Source organism: Sugiyamaella lignohabitans, chromosome D (genome assembly GCF_001640025.1).
Source record: "Sugiyamaella lignohabitans strain CBS 10342 chromosome D, complete sequence".
Classification (NCBI taxonomy): Eukaryota; Fungi; Ascomycota; class Dipodascomycetes; order Dipodascales; family Trichomonascaceae; genus Sugiyamaella; species Sugiyamaella lignohabitans.
The window spans coordinates 2,112,083-2,134,447 of NC_031673.1; the positions used below are offsets into that span (position 1 = coordinate 2,112,083).

General features: G+C 49.2%; 7 protein-coding genes across 7 annotated transcripts; 3 read left to right on the top strand and 4 right to left on the bottom strand.

The window, feature by feature from the left end:
- Positions 1 to 1,980: 1,980 nt before the first annotated feature.
- Positions 1,981 to 4,923, bottom strand: WHI3 (mRNA-binding protein WHI3; the record flags this gene model as incomplete). Its single annotated transcript, XM_018882422.1, has 1 exon — positions 1,981 to 4,923. The coding sequence occupies one exon, from the start codon at positions 4,921 to 4,923 to the stop codon at positions 1,981 to 1,983; it is 2,943 nt and encodes a 980-aa protein (XP_018736801.1).
- Positions 4,924 to 9,613: 4,690 nt separating this feature from the next.
- ECM22 (Ecm22p) lies at positions 9,614 to 10,762 on the top strand (the record flags this gene model as incomplete). Its single annotated transcript, XM_018882424.1, has 1 exon — positions 9,614 to 10,762. The coding sequence occupies one exon, from the start codon at positions 9,614 to 9,616 to the stop codon at positions 10,760 to 10,762; it is 1,149 nt and encodes a 382-aa protein (XP_018736802.1).
- Positions 10,763 to 11,014: 252 nt separating this feature from the next.
- SLA1 (cytoskeletal protein-binding protein SLA1) lies at positions 11,015 to 13,120 on the bottom strand (the record flags this gene model as incomplete). Its single annotated transcript, XM_018882425.1, has 1 exon — positions 11,015 to 13,120. One exon carries the CDS (start codon positions 13,118 to 13,120, stop codon positions 11,015 to 11,017), a length of 2,106 nt encoding a protein of 701 aa, XP_018736803.1.
- Positions 13,121 to 15,683: 2,563 nt separating this feature from the next.
- On the top strand, positions 15,684 to 16,796 carry CCL1 (TFIIH complex kinase subunit CCL1; the record flags this gene model as incomplete). The annotated part of the gene is made up of 1 exon (XM_018882426.1): positions 15,684 to 16,796. One exon carries the CDS (start codon positions 15,684 to 15,686, stop codon positions 16,794 to 16,796), a length of 1,113 nt encoding a protein of 370 aa, XP_018736804.1.
- Positions 16,797 to 17,001: 205 nt separating this feature from the next.
- On the bottom strand, positions 17,002 to 18,171 carry AWJ20_5294 (uncharacterized protein; the record flags this gene model as incomplete). Its single annotated transcript, XM_018882427.1, has 1 exon — positions 17,002 to 18,171. The coding sequence occupies one exon, from the start codon at positions 18,169 to 18,171 to the stop codon at positions 17,002 to 17,004; it is 1,170 nt and encodes a 389-aa protein (XP_018736805.1).
- An 810-nt stretch (positions 18,172 to 18,981) lies between these two features.
- Positions 18,982 to 19,770, top strand: MRP8 (Mrp8p; the record flags this gene model as incomplete). The annotated part of the gene is made up of 1 exon (XM_018882428.1): positions 18,982 to 19,770. One exon carries the CDS (start codon positions 18,982 to 18,984, stop codon positions 19,768 to 19,770), a length of 789 nt encoding a protein of 262 aa, XP_018736806.1.
- A 203-nt stretch (positions 19,771 to 19,973) lies between these two features.
- Positions 19,974 to 22,343, bottom strand: NOP9 (Nop9p; the record flags this gene model as incomplete). Its single annotated transcript, XM_018882429.1, has 1 exon — positions 19,974 to 22,343. The coding sequence occupies one exon, from the start codon at positions 22,341 to 22,343 to the stop codon at positions 19,974 to 19,976; it is 2,370 nt and encodes a 789-aa protein (XP_018736807.1).
- Positions 22,344 to 22,365: the final 22 nt, after the last annotated feature.

The following is a 22,365-nucleotide window of genomic DNA, read 5'->3' on the forward strand; positions in this document are numbered from 1 at the left end:
GGTTGTGGCTCTGTTGTTGCTGTCGTTCTTGTTCTTGTGCTGCGGATGTTGTGCTGCCAGACGTAACAGAAACAACGCCGAGATTGCTGCTGACGAGGGAGGTCGTTCGGGCCGCGGCGCTATGGGCCGTGGTTTCTTCAGACCTGTCAAGAAGAATAACGATCCCAACGGTTTCTTTAAGGAGTCGGATCAGCCTGCTTTGGGTGAACGCTCGTCGTTCGAAAGAGGTGCTGTGAACTAAACACCTCCACCGACAGCTGTCCTGTCCTGACTCTCAAAATCAAACTTCCCTCTCCCCTCCTTCTCCCCCTCCCGCGTTTAGAATGGACATACCACCCAGCACCGCCAATACCACTGCTCCATTGTCCATTCTGTGTATTTCACCCAGTCGTATGTGACAGTATTTTTTATATCCAATATTTATCAGCGATAACTTCATTGCACTGCCACCATCCTTCCACTAATCTTTTCCCTATATTCTAATTCTATACTAATTAATGGTTTCGACAAGCTCTTCGGATCCCGGGCCTGCCTCCGGCGGCTGGGGCTCTGCCCCAGACCCCGTGGCTCCTCTCGCTACGCTCGAGTCGTTACCGGGAGGTGTCCAGAGGTTTGTGAAGTCAAATTCGGTCATCTGTGTCTCGTGTCCTGCTTCCAACGACTGGGATATAAGTAGCTTCATTAATAATGTCCCTAATTCATACTATATCTTAAATAGTATTACAGATTCTGATGGTACTGCTAGACTACCTGTCACCTCTCGTGGCTCTCGAGTCGTGAACTGGGGGTCTTCAGGAGTTCGTGAATTCAAACTTGGGTCAACTGCTTTGCACGAGTCTGCCTCCGGCGGCTGGGGCTCTGCCCCGGACCCCGTGGCTCCTCTCGCTCCGCTCGAGTCGTTACCGGGGTTATCTGACAGTTCCAGGGGTTCGTTAGTCTTCTAACACGACTCATACATTTCACTCGTAGTTCCTCTCATCTTACCCGAGTCGCGACATGGGGTGTCAGCTGCTTCTGGGTTCTTGAGATTCAACCATGGTTCATGTGTTTCACTCGTGTCTCCTGTCAATGCGCTCGAGTCGTGAACAGGGCGAGGCTGGCTGCTCTAGGGGTTCTTGAGTCTTCAAACAGCGTTAACGTGTTTTACTCGTCTCTCCTGTTCTTGCGAAGCGTGAACGGGGGTGTCTGGCTGTTTTATCTGTTCACGAATCTTCAAACGCGGGTCATACGGTTCACCTGCGCTCTTCTCACAGTACTCAAGTCGTGAAGAAGAGAATCTGGCCGCTTCAGTTATTCGGTGTTCATGAGTCTTCGCCTGTGTCATTCGTGCTCGTGTCCTGTAGCTCCGCGAAGCGGAGCACAACGGGGTCTGGGGCAGCGCCCCAGCCGCCGGAGGCGAAAAGAAACCGCCGAGAAGTGTCAGGAGCTCCGCGTAGCGGAGCACAACGGGGTCTGGGGCAGCGCCCCAGCCGCCGGAGGCGAAAAGAAACCCCCAGAGAGTCTTAGGAGAAGAGGGAGAGAGATATGCAATATATTCAATTCACGCCATACAAAGAGTAATAAAATAATAAAATAATAGTAATAATAGTAATAGTAGTAGAGTAGTAGTAATAGTAGAGATTAATACCAGCGGCCACGAGGCGCGGAGCCTGTTATGGGAGGGGGAGAGAGTAGCAAATAAAAATACTAATGGAACACAAAACCATCCGTGAGACAATATTCATAAAGTCATAAAATAAAATAAAAAGTCGGAACGAATTAATGATGAATAATGAATAAAAACAATGACGAGGTAAAACGTTTTGGTACGTTGAATGATAAACAAACAAAAACACAGGTGGTCATGGCAGGCAACTAACTTTTTGTTTTCTTTCTTCGGATGTCCTAACAAATGACAAACAAACAAAAAAAATTGTGACACTTGGTAATGATAACAAAACTACAAGTGTCCAGGTCTACATTTTTTCGGGTTTCTTGTTATTAATATCCGCCAAGTCCATTATTATAGCGGCCACCATTGCTATATCCGTTGGCGTTCTTTTGTCCGTTAAGTCCTGGAGCCATTCTGTTACTGTTATTCGAGTTGTTTCCTGGTGGACCGCCGTTGGAAGAACTGCCACTGTTGGATCCTCTTACACCCAATGGGTTCTTAGAGAACGACAGACGGATTCCTCCTTTAACACTGTTTGAAAGTCCGAATCCATACAGCTCTTCGAGTGCACGAGTAGCGTAGTTTACGTCCTCAAACTCGACAAAACACATTGGTCCATTTGCCTTTGTACGGAAACATAGTCGTTTATAACCGCGACGACTCGAAAACAGCTCCTTGAGCTCTTCTTCACTGGTGTCAGGAGGAAGGTTTCCAACGTATAAAGTATTGCAAGGAGGGTTCTGGTCAGCAGGATTGGCTGGAGGCAAAACTCGTCCACCACTTTGCATGATCTGAATAGCTTGCGAGTTATTGGTGGGTGAGTATGCTACAACGACTTTACTTGGATCGTTGGTACTTCCTGTTGATACAGGAATTCCAACAGTGCCATTAACATTAACAACAGATGGGGCATTACCACTGGAATTACCAGCAGCATTTCCTGGTCCACCAGAAGGTCCACTGATAGAAAGACTTTGGAACTGTCTGGCAGCGCTCACTGGTCCATTAGCTCCAGCAGTGGCAAGAGATGCCGATGTTTGCTGGCTGCTGGTACTGGGTGTGGCTATAGCAGAAGTTCTTCTCTTATCAGGCCATTGAGGAGTGGGTTGAGGCTGTTGTGGAGGTGGAATTTGTGCTGATGTTTGTTGTTGTGGTTGCTGCTGTTGTTGCTGCTGTTGTTGTTGTTGCTGTTGAGTCTGTTGTTGTTGAGGTTGCGACTGCTGTACCTGTGACTGTTGTACCTGTTTATTAGCCCCGTTTGAAATAGGGGGAATGATTCCTCGTCCTTCGAAAGAATGCTGATGCATTAAAGGAGGTGATACCTGAGAACCTCCATTAGCACCCGTTCCAATAGGAGCAGGTGCAGACTGCTTCTGGTTATGCAATAAAGAAGAAGGCGATGTTGATGATGGTTGTTGGCCTTGGATGGGACCAGAGTTTGCCTGTTGACCTTGTGTCTGTTGACCCTGCTGCTGCTGCTGTTGCTGTTGTTGTGACTGCTGTTGTTGATGCTGTTGTTGCTGTTGCTGCTGCTGGGACTGAGACTGAGGTTGTTGTTGAGACTGTTGTTGATTCTGTTGGCCAGATGTCGATTGTGGCTGCTGTTGTTGTTGGGGTTGTGGACCAACAAGTTTATTACCAGGAACATTAGAGAACCCTAAGAAAGAAGAAGGTTGTTGCACAAAGAACCGACTGGGATCTTGAACAATCGAGTTGAACTCTTCATCTTCTCTTCCTTGTGATTCGAGCAACAACGATCGACCAGAAGCTCGGCCATTAATCGAACCAATAGTATTCGACAGTCCATTAGGCAACGTACCAGGCAAACCATTTGGCAAGCCATTAGGTAAACCACTAGCCAAACCATTTGGCATGCCATTTGGCAATCCATTAGGCATACCATTGGGCAAACCATTTGGTAAACCATTAGGAATACCATTTGATAAACCGCTCAAACCATTTGTCAAACCACCCAAACTGGTCAAAGAAGGCAAACTAGACAGTCCAATAGGATCCATGCCTTTACCACCGGGAGTTTCAGGCGCACTTCCTGAATGATGTTGATGATGCTGATGTGCTTGTTGCTGCTGCTGCTGTTGTTGCTGGCCAGAAGGACCCTGACCAGGTTGAGAAATGGGAAACAGAGATCGAGGCGACGTGGGTGAAAACAAACCAGATGCACCTGCACCAGGACCTCCTGAATTAGAATTGTCATTATAGTAATCGGCGAATGGAGGAGGAGGCATTTCAAGAGTAGCAGCACTGGGCAAATTAGCAGTAGCATTTGCAAATGCAAATCTACTACCACTTGTCTTTGTAGCACTGCCAGGAGCACCCGAATTGCCTGATCCAGGACCCTGAACAGATGCTAATCTTGAAAGCGACTCATGAGAAATTGACTGACGACTGCCACGAATATCACACTTCAATGGCAATAATGAAACGTTGTTGTATGCGAGAGTAGGAGATGAAGAAGATGAAGTGGTTGTAGGAGAAGTGACAGCAGTGCTATTACCATTAGTTCCAGAACCAGACCCTGATCCTGGATTATTGCTGCTGTTACTAATACCAGCAGAACCAGTGGAAAACACATCATTGCGCATATCCAAAGTGGCCTGGGCCATATTGGCATTGACATAGGTCCGGAAAAATGCAGTACCCAGCACATTCGCTGGCAGACCATCTTCGGCAATCGATTGGGATTTCTGTAATTCACTGTACAAAAATCCGTCGGCAAATGTGAAAAGGACTCGGAACTCGCGAGCCGTGATGTCTCTAGGAAGGTTTTGAATGCGAAGAGCCACAGGAGGAGGGCCTGATAATGATGAAACACCGCCAGCTGAACCAGCTGATGCTGTAACTCCACCACCAACACCACCCGAACCAGCTGCTGACACACTTCCTATACTGCCCGAACCGGTCACAGAGCCTGGTCCAGGAGCACCCGACCCGGGTCCATTAACACTATCCTCTAGAATCAAAGGGAAAAAGCTCGACGTCGAGCTCAAAATCGAGCTCGATCCGACTCCACTAATGCCCTGGCCCGAACCCGGGCCACTATTTCCGTTTCCATTTCCATTTCCATTCGCGTTTCCAGGACCCGAGCCCGATCCAGCACCGCTGCTGCTGGCCTCAAGACCAAATGCATTATCACCAAAACCACCGGCACCTCCACCGTTCATAATCGAGTACGCCGGAAACGCGCCCTCATTGCCATGGCCCGCCGCCGCGAATATCGACGGCTGCCCCGTCTGCTGAGCTGTACTCGCCATTTCTGCTGCTTCTCGGTTAGTCTCTTCTCTCAAACTTGTGGATGGGGGGTGTGCCTCCGGCGGCTGGGGCGCTGCCCCAGACCCCGTAGCTCCGCTTCGCGGAGACTCTGCCACGTCCCCCGTCGAACCATCGACGCCCTGTCCCTCCGCGAAGCGGAGCAACGGGGTCTGGGGCGGTGCCCCAGCCGCCGGAGGCACAGTGGGCCCCTCGTAGAACTCACTTTTTGCCGTGATACGCCCTGTCACGTTTGTTTGTTGCTGGTAGGTTGCTGTCGTCTTCCCTGGATGCTGTTGTTCTACTGCTGAAGTGGCACTCTCGAATCTGCCAGCTTCGCCTTATTATATATCCAGCTGCGACTTGAGGCTGTTGTGTGTTGATTATGCGAAGTATGCTGTTGTTCGTAATTATTTGTTATGCTGATGTGTTGCTGGTGTGTCTCGATCAGAGCAGCGAGATTCGTTCTGCCCACCGTCTGTCGTCGTGGCTTGGTACGTGCTGAGTTCGCCGAATAACCTGTCGTGACTCGTCAATAATCAAGTTACTTATTCTCACCACCGACTGACTCGCAAAAACTTATGGTCTTTATCGAAAACCAAAAAAAAACCTTTTCACTAACGAAACTGAGCGACGTCGAAAGTTTGTAAAACTGGTGTCGATTTATTTCTCTTAGTAATCTGTTGCTAAAAGCCCGTGGTCGGCCTGGTTCCAAAAAATTCTCTTTGTATTTTCCAGCAGATGTGTCACTCGAATAAATATCGACTGGCTCGGGATCGTTCAAACACTGTTTTTTTCGGCTGTCGTTTCTCAACTAATAAGCCGTGAAGTGGGTTATTGAGAACTGACTTGTGAAGGATTAATAAAAAGTAACAGGAACGGCGGCGGCAGACTGAGCGCGTTTTGTGCGAGTTGGTCGTTCCGGTGATGAGAAATGAAGCCCTACTCGGGCCTGTTCCGGGTAACCCTCACTCCCATTGCGCGCGGCTCCCGTTTGACGCTAGTGCACCAATGCGTCCCCCCAAAAAAACAAACGAAAATTGGGGTGGCGGCTCGGGTCTCTCCTTGGAGGGGAGGGGCCTGCCTCCAGCAGCTCGGGCGCTGCCCCAGACCCCGTAGGTGCTGCTTCGCAGGAGGGTTTTGGGCCGGGGGCTGGTGGGGGGTTTGCCTCCGGCGGCTGGGGCGCTGCCCCAGACCCCGTTGCTCCTGCTTCGCAGGAGAGGCCGGGGGGATTGGTTCTGATCTGGGAGGTGGGCGGGGCAGCGGGTGGCTGGCTGGCTGGCCATGGCGTGCGATCCAGCAGACAGCAACCTTCCATAGCCTTCCTTCTCTCACCCAACACCGGCCTACCCAACCCGGATCCGACCCCCCTCCCCCAGTCCGACTCGAGCGAAGCGAGAGGAGCAACCAGGGTCTGGGGCGGAGCCCCAGCCGCCGGAGGCAGGCCCCTCTCCCCCCAGCGGGGGAGCAGGAGGAGCACACGACAGTTCAGGCCTAGCGCGGACGGCCGATGCCTTACCCAGCACACGGCGGGGTTCGGTGCGGTTGCTGCTGGCAGGACTGCCCAAAACGGCAAGTCAATTTCGCCTGAAACGTGCGTGGGCAGCAACTTTTTCTGCTCAGCAAATTCCTCCCAACTGCCTAACTGGGCAATGCTGCATCTCTGTTCGCAGTTAGCTCCTGCACCGCGTTCTGCGCGACTTGCTTTTTCTGTACGTCAAGGTTTGTCGGTCGGTTTCAGGTTTGCTCTGTGTCCAGGGTCTGCTCGGTTGGAACCGGATCCTCTGATAGGGGGTGGAGTGTGCCTCCGGCGGCTGGGGCTCCGCCCTAGACCCTGGTTGTGCTCGCTTTGCCAGCTGTGTGGGAAGGAGGGGTTTAGTGGGGAGGGAGGGGATGGGTGGTGCTCGTTGGTAGGTGCATCGCTGACTGCTTTGTGCAGTGGCTGCACCTGTGTTGCACCGCATTTGTTTCCTCTTTTGCTGGCGTCCCCCTGCTGCTGCCTCATGCGACGGGCAGTCCCTGCTTCCTCTGGTTCGCCGCTGATTCAGATCCCCAGGGTTTCTCCGCTCTATCGTTTGTTGGACTTGGGGCTCACGAATAGACCCTGGTCCGTCTGTTGACGTGGTTGGACTCGGCTCCCTATTAACCACTGACTAGGGTAAACCGGCAGCTAAAGCCTCTTGTTTCTCGGACCCCGTAGCCGGTCGCTATTCAGGTCTCCTCCTTCTCCTGAGAACCATGACTCAGGATCCTAGACCCTCGACCAGGAACTAGGATCCGGTAGTAGATCTTGGTTCTAGGACTTGGACACTCTGAGGCAGGACCCTGGTCCCGTTATCTTTGATCACACATTCGGCCTTTCACTGCTGATGTGATGCTTGAGCTGGTGTCGAGGATTGGGGCATGAACTGGCTGTCAAGACACAGTAGATATATGTATCCATCCCTAGTTAATCCAACGAGTGATTAATTCGTTCAATATACTCCCGTGTCTTCTGAAGATACTAGCTTGATATGTACAAACTAAGGCGAGACCTTGAGAAAAATAGTTCTCGTAATAATTCCCAATCCTTCACAAGTCTAAGAGTATCTTTGTCATCGAAACCAGTGAGGCTATTCTTTAAGTCGATACTCTTCTTTACAGGGCCAATTGTCGAAGTGTACCCCTTGAAGGTTAGCTAATTGTTTCTAGATTTGCCTTTCCTTCGTGACCAAACTCCATCATAGAATCAGAGAAAGTTGTGTCCATGTTTCAATAACAAACTCCAATGGGAATATCTATTTCAATCTCGGACTTCGACACTCTCCTTCTGAGCAAAGCCCTGTAGAGTTTAGATTCCAGCTTGCTACTCCAGCAATTGATTCTTCAGAAGCGCCAGATTTCCAACATGGCTTCCATAGCATGAGTCGATGTCACCAGTAGATCGATATTATATGAGCTAACTCAATCATAATCATCAGGGTTTGACTTGTATCCACCACAAAAAGCCACGCTATCTGTCACCAGTATATTGGTCGTAAGTTCCCCGCAAGTGGGCCAGAATCTATCACCAAGTATCGGGTCCAAGATGGCTTCACATATTCCATTGAGGACTGTCGGCAAAGTTCGCCAGTTTCGTGCCAGCAGTACTCTGTAGTATTCAACATCACACAAACTGCCTCCGGCGGCTGGGGCTATGCCCCAGACCCCTTTGCTCCTCTCGCTTCGCTCGAGTCGTTGCTTGGGGTTCCCAACATCTTTGGCCTAGGAGCCTCGTTCGACAGACTGTCTCTTGGCCGGACCAAAAAAAGTCCTTAATGACAACGTTGTTGAATTGAATGTAGTACAAGTTATTCTCATGATGACTGTGCTAGTGAAAGCTCTAAAAGCCATCTCTAGTACTCCTAACTTCGGTCAATATTCCATATTAAAGCTTCTGCTGGCTGAGAATATCCAATTGACAGATTGCTGAGTACCTGCTCTCTGTATATCTCGGCACCCACTCTGGTGTCTAACCGGTTGCGGCATTGTGATTCTCTTGATCATAGGTTCTGAAACAGAACGTGAAAGAAAAACATTTTCTGACGTCATTATCAATACTTTCTTCCCCTTCAATAGCGAATTGAGCAGTCCTTAGCATATATTTTTGAAATGACAAAGCAGGAGTCTGCAAAAGCAGCAGATACAAGTTCAGTTTCCTTGATGTACCCGGACCTCACAATAAACTCATTTTTGAGGAAGCTGTGTGAATAACATGGGATATAGATAATATCACCAGTATGTTTGTGACCAGCCTGCCAGTGCGGAATAAACAACACACATTACTATTTATCTGGGATAGCTACATTCCGCTAGAGGAAATGCATCCTATTATCCTTCCATTCACCAATGAAGGATGATATCCAATCCAATCCAATAAGTCTCTTTCATCTTCACTCGCATGATGTTTTCATATTTCCTGCCGATTGAGAACAGGGCTGCGCTTAATCCTATTCAAACACTGCTAAATAGATATAGCCTTAGATGTACTTTGTTCTAAAACATTGAGCCCATCTCATCAATGGCTCAAACATGACTACTTCAAACGAAAAAAGCAAAATTTCTTTATAAAACAGACCTCTTCTGAAGCTTTTAAGCCCTATATTATTCACTACTGGCTAAAACGTGACAGACAGAGTTCAATCTTCAATCTTGCATTACAATCGCAAGTGATCCACTCTCTTCGCGAGAATAACTAACAGACTGAGACATCTCTCAGCTCTTTTCTTAGAAAGTATCTAGCATTTGCATTTCTATTTTCGTTATTTCCTTTAACGAAATGAAAACAAAACATAATTGATAGTTGTATTCGAGTTCAGCGATGTCCTAAGTCACGTGAATTATATTGATTGATTGACCTTGCAGACCGTCCCTGCAGATGGGTTTATCTTACATAGCCACTCCGTTTGAGATCAGTTTGAAAACGGTTTGAGAGTTTCAGACAACCTACTTCCGACAACTCCGCTCTTCGTGGAAACCAACCCCTTCGAATTCAGAAATTTGATATCTAATTCTTTTGTTAAGTTTTGGTGTCACAGGGGTCTAGAATAAAATCATATCTGAGTAATACTTTCCAGATTTGAGTAACACTTGTTCCGTGACCCCCACAGAGCCGTTACAGCTGGTGAAGTACCAAGCCATACAAATCAATTTCTGCTAAGTGTTGGTTTTAGTGATATGCTTCCGACCGCTGTCAAGCGAAAGAAGTCACATTTTGGATGTTTGGCCTGCAAAAGAAGGAAAATCAAATGTGATGAGACGAAACCAGTCTGTGGAAAATGTCAGAATCAAAAGCTAGAGTGTGTCTACAGTAGACAATGGTCCCAGAAGCTAAGGAGAAGTACACCTCCAGAAACCAGTCCTGGATCAATCTCGTCATCCTCATATCAGGATTCGTTAGTAGAAACAGATGCAATCACACAAGTTTCTGCTGATATAGAAGTAAGACTCATGTTCCAATGGACTGCATACACCTGGAAGTCTGTGAAAAGAAATGATGATACTTTTCAAAGACTGTTACCATTATATGGATTCAGATACCGATTATTACTAGATTCACTGTTGCTTTTTTCAGCAGCCCATCTCAATCACACTAGTCCGAGTGAAAGACTACAGCAGGCCATAGAAGTGTACAAATTGCGAACTATAGCCGGAGTACGACGGGAAGTGGAAAATGCAGTAAATTGTGGAAAACACCGGGTGGAACTAGCATGGTCGAGTGCATTACTAGCGGTATTCTGGCTAACGTGTGATACCGACACGGAGTTCACAGGTCTCAAGCACGGTTGGCGTCCATTATTTCGAGGAATGGGGAGGATATTCAGCGAGATCGTAGATTCAGGGCAAGGCATTATCAGATATGAGAAAAGAAGGATGATATTTCCATCGGGAAATAAATATCTACCACTTCTCAAGGATATATACAAAGACAGGGAGGATGTGTCACCAGAAAAATCCGAGATATACGAGCAGACAGTTACACGACTAGTTCAATATATAGAGCATTTGACGGAAAACCCCGAAGACCGGCCAATCAGATACATTTCGCACTGGATTCTGACAGCAATGCCCGACGGGTTTCTCCAGCAAATCGACGACTTTGACCCTGTGGCACTGACATTCCTCGCTACATTCTTTTTGGTAGCTTCGTCACTGCCATTCTGGTTCCTGGGGAAATACTCGTGGAAACACCATCTTCGAATCAAGGCCAAAATCCCTTCAGAAATGCATCACTTTCTCGAGCCGTCGTACCTTGGGTTGAACCCACCTGTGTTCGATGAAACCCCTGCTCCCGAAGCCGAGTTTGAACGAGAATTAGAGCTATAACCCAACTTGAACTCAAGATACCTGACCACAAATTGAGTAACCTGTCTTGTCAACCAGCAAATGTCATAACCCCGAAGACAACAGCATCACCGGGTAGACGCCCGACTCGAGCGAAGCGAGAGGAGCAGCGGGGTCTGGGGCGGAGCCCCAGCCGCCGGAGGCACAGATAGACGACGACAAGGAAATAGAGAACGATGCGTGTAAAAAGTACAGAAAAAAGCAGACTAGAAAACAGTATATATATAGAATGTTTTAGAATCCGAAAGGATTGTTGGGGGTGGCAGCAGCGAGATTGGCTCTTCGTCCGGTGTTTGTTGGCTGGAGAGGAGCCGGGCCACCGCCAAACGACACGGGAGGAGGGGGTCCTGTTTTCTGGGGTTGGAGAGTAGGATATGCTTGCTGGGAGGAGAAACTGTTTCCAAGAGTTTGGGCAGCAGGACCGCCAAAACCGTTGATTGTGGATGCCGAGTTGCCAAAACCAAAGCCGGTTGGTTGTCCTTGCAATGGTTGGATGGGCTGTTGTTGGGCATCAAACGGGTTTCCTCCAGTGAATGCCGTTTGTTGAGGTTGGAACAGTTGCTGTGGCTGCTGTGGTTGGAACTGCTGGAATGGTTGTTGAGGTTGGAATTGTTGCAGCTGTGGTTGTGGTTGAGTTGCAAATGGTTGTAATGGTTGTTGTGGTTGTGGCTGCTGTTGTTGCGGAGGGAAAGGAGACGCGAAATTGGGTTGGAAAACACCAGTTTGTTGGTTGAATGGGTTATTCAGTTGTGGAGCACTGAGTTGTGGATTGCTCAATTGAGGGTTCACCAGTTGAGGTTGAGACCCAGTAAGATGTGTTTGTTGCAGCTGGTTTGTAATTGTAGAAAGACTTGGAGAGCTGAAACTGGCCTGGGGTTGACTAGCGAATCCGAATGGCTGGTTAAATGGGGTTGATGGGTTCGAAATAGGTTGATTAGCAGTAAAAATGGGCTGTTGGAAACCGGTTGAAACAGGACCAAATCCAGTAATCTGTTGAGCATTTCCAGTAGCAAAAGGTCCTAAAGGAGAGTTGATAGATTGTCCAGTCAACGAATTTGTCAGAGGAATCAGCGTACCACCACCAGTACGTTGTTGAGTAAGAATTGGACCATTTGGACCCTGGACTACTGTTGGTACAACAGTAGCACCTCCAGTCAGCTGAGGAAGCATTGTAGCCGAACCAGTTTGTTGTTTCTGGAGTTGCTGTTGAAGCTGTTGGATTTGCTGTTGCTGCTGCTGGATTTGCTGTTGTTGTTGCAACTGTCTCTGTTGATGTGCTTGCTTTTGTTGTTGCTCGGCAATAACCGACTGGGCTGTCTTTTGAGGTTCTAAAGGCTGGATAGTCATGAGATCTAACAAAGAACCCGTTGGTTGAGGAGCAACTGATGTTGGAGCAGCCATTTGTTGTGGGACTTGCAGTTGAAACTGTTGTTGTTGTGGCTGTTGCTGTTGTGGTTGTTGCTGCTGTTGTTGAGGTCTAGCGGGTTGAGGAGGAGGTTGTTGTTGCTGAGTCTGGGGTTGAGATTTGACAGCCCATGCATCGTCAGCAAACCCATTTGTAGTAGAAGTAGCAGCAGGTTGTTGTGGTCTTGGGATTGGCTGCTGTTGTGCTTCTACAGCAGCTGCATTCGTGACGCCAGTAACATTTCCATTCGACAAATCCTTGGCAGTATTGTTTTTAAGAGTTCCATCAGGACCAGAAAACAAACCACCAGTAGCCTCGGCATTGAGTCTCTTACGATCAAACTTTTCATCTAACTTTTTAGTTACACGAAGAATATCGCCTTCTTTGAGACCCAAATTCCGCAGAACTTGTGGACTAATATCGGGAAGAATATTCTCGTCCATTTGATCTCTGGTGAAGTTAAGAGCGTATCGTTGGCAGTTGTTGACGTCGACTCCACACTCCAAAAAGAAACCAAACCAGTCAAACTCGGGTTTCTGTTGGGTTGCAGCACCATTAGCAGAACCGCCGCCCATTTGACTTCTGGTAGGAACCGAAGTTGTTGAAGACGACCGTCCAGCAGCTTGACCAGACGATGAACCATCTCCAGTACTGACACCACCAGGAACTCCTGTCATAGGAGAACCACCGTTACTCTTGGTTCTTCTTGATCTAGCACCCTTACGAAGGTCGACTAAAGGTTTATCATCATCAAGAACAACGCCAGTCACCGATTCAACATATTCCAGATCCTCAATAGACATTTTACTAGCGGCCACGGCGATTTTCACGCCATTTAGCTTATGAAGATGAATTTTACCATCAGCACAACCTAACAAAGCAGCGTCAACCTTGAAAGTGCCGGATCTATCAGTCCAAGTACGAACTTTATTCATATCAGGCTTGGATTTAAATGTAGATGTGGTTGTAGTGGCTCCATTAGTCGACGACCGGTTACCAGCAGTGTTGTCATAACTGTCTCTGTCTCTATTTCTAGGCCGGTCTCTCTCTCTTTCACGATCCACGCGGTCATAATCATAGTCGTCTCTTTCACGGTCTCTATCTTTCTTAGACGACCGACTGGACTTGTCATTCTTATCACTCTTACTACCGAAAAGTTTCTTTGAACTGGATAGAAACGAAGAAGACCGTTGTTGAGATAGTCTCTTTGTATCAGGTTCAACAGACACCTCAATATATGAACTGGGCATAACACCTTCTTCACCAGACGGACTACGAACCAGCCACCATTCAGCACTCTTCTTATCGTCGAGAATAAAAACATTATCGCCAGCATTAACATTAACCTCATCATCGCCCTGAGGCTCGAAATCATATAATACTTTACCCATTTTCTGACCAACCGAGTTTGCAGCTACAATGACCTCTCTCAGACCAGCAGCTCTATTAGCACCAGCTACATCGGCAAGTGCACTAATAATCTCATCGGCGACCTCTTTAGAACCGGCATGCAAATCCAAAGAAGATCTGGGGTGTTGAAACTCGAGAAAGACATGCTTTTTCTCTGAACTATAGCTTAATAAATCGGAAATTTCCCATTGTTGAGGAGCCGAGTTTGAATTTTCCGGCGAGTACATAATCGAGCCATTGCCAATAGCCAAAGTAGCTCTGTATTTTTTTCTACCATCGACCTCCTGAATAGCCCAGCTGTAAAACTGAGAAGGAGGAGGATTATTCTGTTGATTATTATTGTTATTATTGCTGTGATTTTGACCGGAAGCAGACCGTCGTTCTCTCTCTCTTTCACGAGTCTCTCTATCGCGAAACTCTCTCTCCCTATCACGTTCAGAACCACCTCTAACACCTCCATTAGGACGAGCAGGCAACGAAGGTTTAACTTCGTCCTCGAAATCTTCACCAGCATGAGGCTGTGGGCTCAAAGGCAGTGGCTTATCAGGAATTGATTGCTGAACAGGAGTAGAAGCGCTATTACCAGCCGATTCAGCAGCATACGAGGCAGCTCCAGCAGCTCCAGCACCAGCAGGTGCAGAACCGGTAGTTTTCTCGATATAATTTGAAGGAACAAACCCGTAATCGGAACCCGACCTGACTAGAATCCAATCAGCGTCGGAATCATCGTAAATATCGAACTGAACATTCTCCTTAAACGACAGTTCCTCTTCAGTCTGTCTATCATAATCAAAAAGAGCCTTTGCATGACCAATTATAGGAGCCTAAACACCACAGTTAGTAACCATCCACAAAACCCCAGAAACCCAAAAACCCAACAATTGGCCCCACTTGCTCGCGAAGCGAGCACAACCAGGGTCTGGGGCGGAGCCCCAGCCGCCGGAGGCAGACCTATCACCCCCAAAACCCCCCGAACCAACCCCAGACATACCGGTTCAATGTAATTATTGGGCACAAGACCTGACGGTTCGTCTGTAGACAGACCACGGACTCGTTTCTTGACTTTCCACCAATCGTCCTCGTCCGAGGTTTCTAATAAATAGAGCAGGTCGCCCTGACTGACGGACAGTTCCTGGGGAGACTGCGATTCATATGGGTACAGGGCAATGTATACGCCCAAATACAGGCCCGACGACGAGGCCATTGTCGACGAACGGGGCACAGAAAACGGCCTATGGAGTTGAAAAGTAGCCGGGGAAGCGAAATTCAAGCGGTCGCCGACTGGATTTGGGGGTTTAAACCGCGAAAATCCTGTAAAAGAGACCCAAGTCCTTTGTTGTGGTTGTTGCGAGAGCCCAGCTGTTGATGGGAGCGAGCTCGTTTATAGTTCCTGTTTGTCCACCGAAAAAAGTGACTGGAGAAGCAAACAACAGTTGAATGACCAGACAATGCGGGGTACAGCAGGACAATCACGATGTGCTACTGGTCAAAAAAAGTGTCGTAATATACAATGCCGAATCCAGAAATATCTCCGACGTGGAAGTACAAAACCAACCTGCCAGCTGCTGCTCCTGCTGCCGCTATCTCTACGCACCGCTTCCTGTCATCCTGCTCCCGCCGTGCCTATCCGTTCCGCCGCACCGTGGGGGGACACAGTGAGTCCCGGGCTTGGGGGTCCGGGGTGTGCCTCTGGCCGGTACGGGTCTGCCTCCGGCGGCTGGGGCTCCGCCCCAGACCCTGGTTGTGCTCGCTTCGCGAGCGGTGGGGGATACGGGCACGGGTCTAGGGACCGTTTCAGCGAGGTTGTTGCGGGCCCCGAGTCGCTCGCGGAGCGAGCACAACCAGGGTCTGGGGCGGAGCCCCAGCCGCCGGAGGCAGACCCGGACCCCAGATTCAGCAGCCCCGAGTCGCTCGCGCAGCGAGCACAACCAGGGTCTGGGGCGGAGCCCCAGCCGCCGGAGGCACGACCCGGACCCCGGGGTTCAGGGTCCCGGGTCCAGGGGGACATGGTGCGGCGGTATATGTTTATGTCGCACCGAGTTGGATCAAGTGGATCACGACCTGAAATATTTCCAGAGAGTAAGAGCAATGACCAGCCAGACGAGCGAGCCGAGGAAATCCAAGGTGGTCAGTGATGACGATTTGTATCGCAATTCGTCGCAGTATCGACTGTGGTCATTTACGAAACAGCAGTTGTTAGATCGTAGAGCCGAGTGTCACAATCGGGCTGTTGTCAAGCTCCAGAAATCGCTGGTAGAGAAGGGCATTACAGGCTCGGAAATTGAACCATTGAGTCTGGAAGAAGAGGCCGATTTGGTATCGTTGTACGCCAGCAAGATTGGCGAGATCGCCAAGTCGTTTAATATGCCGTCGCAGGTTAAAGCCACGGCCATTTCGTACTTTAGCAAGTTCTATCTGGTGTATAGTGTCATGGACTACCATCCCAAGAACATTCTGTATACATCTGTTTTCCTGGCTTCTAAAGCAGAAAACTATTTCATTCCTATTGACAAGTTCTGTAGCGCCCTCAAAAGAACTGAACCAAAAGATATTCTCGACTCGGAGTTCCTGTTACTAGAATCGCTGTCATTCACTCTGGCAGTTCAGAACCCGCTCATGTCACTACACGGGTTTTTTCTCGATATCCAAAGTGCTGGTATTGCCAGTATAGATGAGTCGGTGCTCGGTCAATTACACGATGGAGCCCGTGCCGTCATTGTGGACGGTTTCATCACCGACGTCATGTTTCTCTACACACCACCTCAGATCGCTCTAGCAGCTATGATGGTCGTCAATGAGGCCATCACCCTCGAATATATCACCCAGCGATTCGTGACCAACCCCGAACAAATCGAGTTTCTACTCTCCGTAATTGTCGAATGCAAAGACGAGCTTGTCAACATCCGACTGCCCTCGTCCGACCGCGGCAAAGAGATCGATAAAAAGCTCCATATGTGTCTCAACCCCGACCGAAAGCGCAAAAAGCGACCCAGTCCCACCACCGCCGGCCCCTCTGGCACATCAACGCCCTCTTCCACCGCCAACCAGACCCTGTCAGCCGAAGAACCGGCCATCAAACGACTCAAATCAGCCGACATCAGCTCCGAATCCACCCCCGTATCCCTCACCACGGTCACTATCGACGCTTCTGTCGAACCGCTGGCCGACGAAGTCCCCGAAATGACGCACCTACCTGCCTGAACAGGGCGCCAATTGCCTCCGGCGGCTGGGGCTGCGCCCCAGACCCCCCGGCTCCTCTCGCTGCGCTCGAGTCGGGCGTCGGGCTAGTCTCTCCACACCTCTGAACCCCCCAATCGCTCGCGAAGCGAGCACAACCAGGGTCTGGGGCGGAGCCCCAGCCGCCGGAGGCAGACCCCCCTCCCGTAGTGGACCTTATTTATTAGAATTACTTGTTACAGACGGGGTCCAGGCCGCTGGAAACGTTGCACTGGTGCATGAGTCGGGTCTCGCCGGGCGCGAATTGGCCGGTGACTGAGTGCCAGACGCCGCGGTTGTAGAAGATGACGAGGTCGCCCTGCTGCCATTCGTGTGCGTATACGTGTTTGGGCGAGATGGCCGGTCGCATCAGTCGTTGGAGCTCTTTACGAGTCTCTTCCAGACCCAGTCGTTCGCCGTTGGACCGCACAAGTGATCCAGCAGCACAGGCTGCGGTTTGGAGATGGTGCTTGCCGGTGACTGGGTTCGTCCAGACAAGAGGCAGCCTCTTGATTTTCGACTCCTCCCATTCTGGAAGTTGATCAAAAGGCAGCTCTTTGCCTTCACTGACCATTGTAAGACCGTCCGAGGTGGCTCGTGCGTCGGAAATATAAATAAATGGATGCGGTGGATACTCGACTGTGGTCTCAAGAGCCAGTTTCTTATCTTCTTCTGATAACAGATCAAATGCATTGGCTCCAGAAACAAACGCGGTAGCAGCCTGGCTCACTTCGAACTCCTCGCCAGTGTCTTCATATCGGATTCTCTGTCGTTTAGTGGCTGGTGGAACGTGGATTCCTAGCAATGTAGTAGCCACTGGAGGTGACAATCCGTATAAAGCGGCGTCAATATGCCATCGGTAGTATCTGGTGTATCCAGCATCCTGTTCTTCTTTCGATAGAACGTTCTTGTGGAATGTATTATGTGTAGGATGGGTCAATGTGAACTTATCCAATCCACAATGGTTAGTCATTTCTCCCTGACCAAGGATCTGGACTTGTGGTACTGTAGGAACTGAAACTCCATCTTTGCGAAGAACACTCTTCTCATTCCTGAACTCTTTGGAATGGCCATAATTGCCTGCACAAGTGGGATCAAACCGTTTGGTCAGTTCATACTGAGACTCCGGAGCCAGCTCAGCCTGGTCCTTAATAACCACTACCAAATAAGTCTGAAGCGCCTTTTTCAACGTTTCGAAATCTTTGTCGCCCAATTTCGACGGATCTTTAACACCTTCTGGCAGTTCAATCACTGCACCCAATGGAGCTCCTGGCAATGGGTGCACTTTCAATTCAGTAGGACCCCCTGTCACTGTAGAGATGATCTCCGATGCTGTAGCTGTAGCAGTAGCGACACTCATTGCAAATCAGATCAAAATCAAGAAGACCACAAAAAAAATAATATATAATCCAGTAAAAAATATAAATATCAACCGTCAAATCAGTAAATTCACACTGAATAAATCGATATCGTATACAGATCAAACCAAACTAGTTCCTTCGACGCCCTTTTATACCCGTCGTCGTCCTCGACCATGTGCTAATCTGCATCCCTTATCTCCACCGGCATGCCGCGGCGCCCTCCCCCGACGGCCACCCTCCGGGTCCTCACGGGCACTCTCTGGGCCTCTTTAGACCCACCGGGCATCCCTCCGGCCTACTGTCACCGCGCAAAACTGAACTCCAGGGGCTGGGGTCGTGCCTCCGGCGGCTGGGGCTCCGCCCCAGACCCCGTGGCTCCTGCTTCGCAGGAGATTGCGTGGGGTTCCCCTGTTCACTGCCGTTTCTGGCCGATTTTCTGCCCTTTTTTGGTGTTAGCTGTCACTGGAAACTGGCCAACGTTCACAGTTTTTTTTTTTGCGTTTCCAGTTTCTACAACATTCGCAGTTGTTAGGGGTCCCTGAAAACTCCTCACCGATATCGGGCTCTTCCTGCCGTCACTCCACAGAAAAACCTCCTCCGTCCCCAACCATCTCCTGCGAAGCAGGAGCCACGGGGTCTGGGGCGGAGCCCCAGCCGCCAGAGGCACACACCCCCCTGTAAAAGTCCCCCCTGGATTCCCCTGAGTATGCAGGGTCTGGTGAGCCGCAGGAAGCAATATGATCGGCAGTAAACAAATAGGCCCGTGAACATGCCAAGTGTGGGAAGTTAAGTGAAAAAAGAAGAGAAAGATGAGTTCGGCCGGCAAGTCTGTTGAGCCTGTGACGGTGGAGTCGTTGAAGGTCGAGGTTGAAAAACTGGCAACCCAGGTCAGGAAAAATACGAATGCTATTATTGACACGGGCCGCCATGTGCTCAGTATTCAGATTGAACATGAGAAGCAGTTGCTAGCTAAAGAAGGTCTCTCTGAAACCCGTGAAGTTGCTACTGGTACTGGCAGTGGTGTAACTGGTGCTGGTGGTGCTGGTAGTTCAGTGATAGATTCAAAATCGTACAGAGAAAGAAAACGTGACATTGATTTGGATTCGGATGACGAAGTGGACGACCGGGGAGCTGGTCGCAGTGGAGGCCAGGGAGGGTCGAATGACGCTATTACTTCAGAAGATATCGTTGATCTGGTGACAGAATTACAGGGCCAGCTGGATATGCTCGACGAGCGGTCGGTCAGACGGACTGCTAATGCGTTTGTGGCAGCCGAGTCGGATCCTATAGCCCCTCTACCGGGTCGCGACGGCGAGTTCCCAGCCGAAACCGAATCATTTCCAGCCACTCTGGGCGAGTTTAAGGCCCTGGACACGAGCCAAGTCGAGTTCTGGCTGAAATGGTACGAACTGCTGCCACCCGACGAAGAAGAACTGGCTCAACTGCTCGACCGAGCCGGTGCTACCCTCGAAGACGTCGGCCAACCAGCGTCCACAGCCCCTAAACCAGAACCCTCTATCGACGAAACCAACGCCAATTTCGACTCTCTGGCACGTTTTCTCGGTATCCGGGCTCGCAGGACGAAGGGTGTTTGGTAGACGGGGGACTGTGCCTCCGGCGGCTGGGGCTCCGCCCCAGACCCCGTTGCTCCTGCTTCGCAGGAGTTTTCGTGCGAGATCCCCCCAAGTACCGACTCGAGCGAAGCGAGAGGAGCAGCGGGGTCTGGGGCGGAGCCCCAGCCGCCGGAGGCAGAGCGGCCCCAATGTGTATAAGGAAATGCTAATATTACTATTTATACAGTTCAGGCGGTCGAGGGTCGGTCGTAGGGTTTTTGTTTGTGACGGGGCGGGCCGTAGGGAGTTCTGCCGGGAGGGCCTCGTTTGAAGGGGGGTTGTTGTTTGGGCTCGGGTCGGCGTTGTTTGGATTCGACTGCAGACCTGCTTTGGCCGAGAGATTCGGCAAGAGCGTCTTCCTGCTGTTTGACGAGACTCCACCACTCGAATCGTCGACGGACGTACTTCTCGAGCTCCCAGTTCTTCCATACCAGCTTTCCGTAGATCGAGTTCTTGACAGTAGTGGCGTCGTTGACGAGCTGGTCGGCAATGCGTTCGCGGAAATGCTTCAGTTTGAAGGTGTATTTCCACATGGCATCCACAATGTGTGAAGCATAGGCGTTGCATGCGAGATCCACGACGTTGGTGGTCAGATTGTTGAGCAGTCGACGACGGACAATGATATCTACTTCGGGAAGGAGACAGCTTTGTAGGACGTGCGAGAAGATCGAGTGTTTGGTCACCTGGATCAGCTTCTCCTCGGGCAGGTCAATGAACCCTTCAGAAATGTCTTTCAGGAATTCAGGCGAAAATGCAATAAGAGATTCAACAAATAATGCTCTGTGTCGTTCTTCGGCAGTGGGCCAGTCTTGGTCTCGTGTGTTGCCGAGAGTCGAGCCTTCGAGTTTGAGAAGCTTTTCTAAGAACTCGCTACTGTTGGTACATGAATACTTGTTCTTAATCACAGTAGCCAGGTCCTTGACTTTGTATCCGTGTGACGATGCCGATGACAGAACGGCCTTGACAATTAGTAAATTGTTGGAGTTGATGAGAATGTCCAGAACTGGGACGGCACAGTCGATAATCTCCTTGCTCTGAACAGGGGGGAGTTTCTTCAAAAGAGCTGGGAATATAAAGTTGGCAACACTGTCTCTTTTGATGAGCTTGTCTAATCGGTGCTGGATATATTGCACATAGAGACGGTTGACTGTTGATGTTGGGAGTGAATCAGCAATCACTGCTTCAAAAAAGTATAGACCAATGGGGTCGGATAATAAATACTCTACAAAGGCCTCCTCAGTCGATTCCTTTTCTGAAGTGGGGTCCAGTTGGAAAATCAGTTTGGTGATGGAAGAGGCGGCGTTGTTCTTCTTACGTTGCTTCTTTTTAGAGGAAGACGACAAAGAGTTTTCAAGCTTGATAATAAGCTGGATCACTGGTGAACTGACTTTATGAATAGCCAGTTCACGAGCACCCGATACACTGTCAATGTCTTCTGTAATAGCAGCAAGTGTTTCTTGTAGCTTTTCTTTGAAAGAGGATGGAACCTGGTATGCAGTTTCGAACTCGTCATTATCACTGATAGAGATCATTTTTCTGGCAATCTTAGACTTTTTACTTCGCAAAGCGGATTTAGTAGTTGTAGATGGCAGTTTAGATCCTGAAAGAACCAGTAACAATAGTCTCAGGACATGCGAAGCGTAATCATGGCTTGTCAAACTCTTGAATTCAGGTTTCAACTCGTCAACCATTCGGATAATTAAACTTTCCATGGTTACAAGATCGCCGTCATTAGTCTTGTAGGATGAAGTGGTTTCTTTATCAGCTCCCTGTTCGGCTTCTTCTGTGTTTTCCTTGTATAAATCAGCGGGATTGGCTGCCAACATCTCCTTCTCTACAAGAGCAGCACTACGGACCATGATTGTTTCGACACAGTGTGATGAGTACTTGTGTTTCGAAAGATTCAAAAAATGACCGGAAAAGGCCTTGAAAATAGCCAATAGCTGACGATTGTCTGCAAGTAGAATCAACCTCTCGACTAATTTTGAGCAGATTTGATTTGTCACGAGCTTCAACTCTTTTCCTCTAGCCTCGTCTAACACACCTGCAATGAATCCCATTCTCTCGTCGTTATTCGCAAAAGCATTAGCAGCCAGCGTCGACTCTGCTGACTTGAAGTATTCTAATTCGGTTCTGTCTACAATACCGAAAAATACAGACTGTTCGTGGCCAGCTCCTTCGCCCATGATCTGGTCGCCATCCTCGTCGACGCTTTTGCTCTTGTCAGACTTTTCTTTCTTCTGCTTCTCTCTTCTTCCACGGCTTTTCTTGACTTTAGTTTCTTCTTCACCAGGTTCATTGATCTGGCCATTAATCTCGCTACCAGCTTCGCCAGCAGCTCCTTCTGTATCCACGAAGAAAGGAGCTGGTTCTTCTGAGTCTACCACATCATCATTCTTCACTTTCTCTTCTTTTTCCTTTCTGCTCTTTTTTTCTTTCTTCTCCTTCTTATCCCGCTTTTCCTTCTTGTCTCTGGATTTATCTTTTGACATTTTCTCAACTGAATCCACTGACATTGCTGAGGGCTTTGGTCGGTCTCTCCAGATTCCCACTGGCATATATAAATATTTTTTGCAGCCG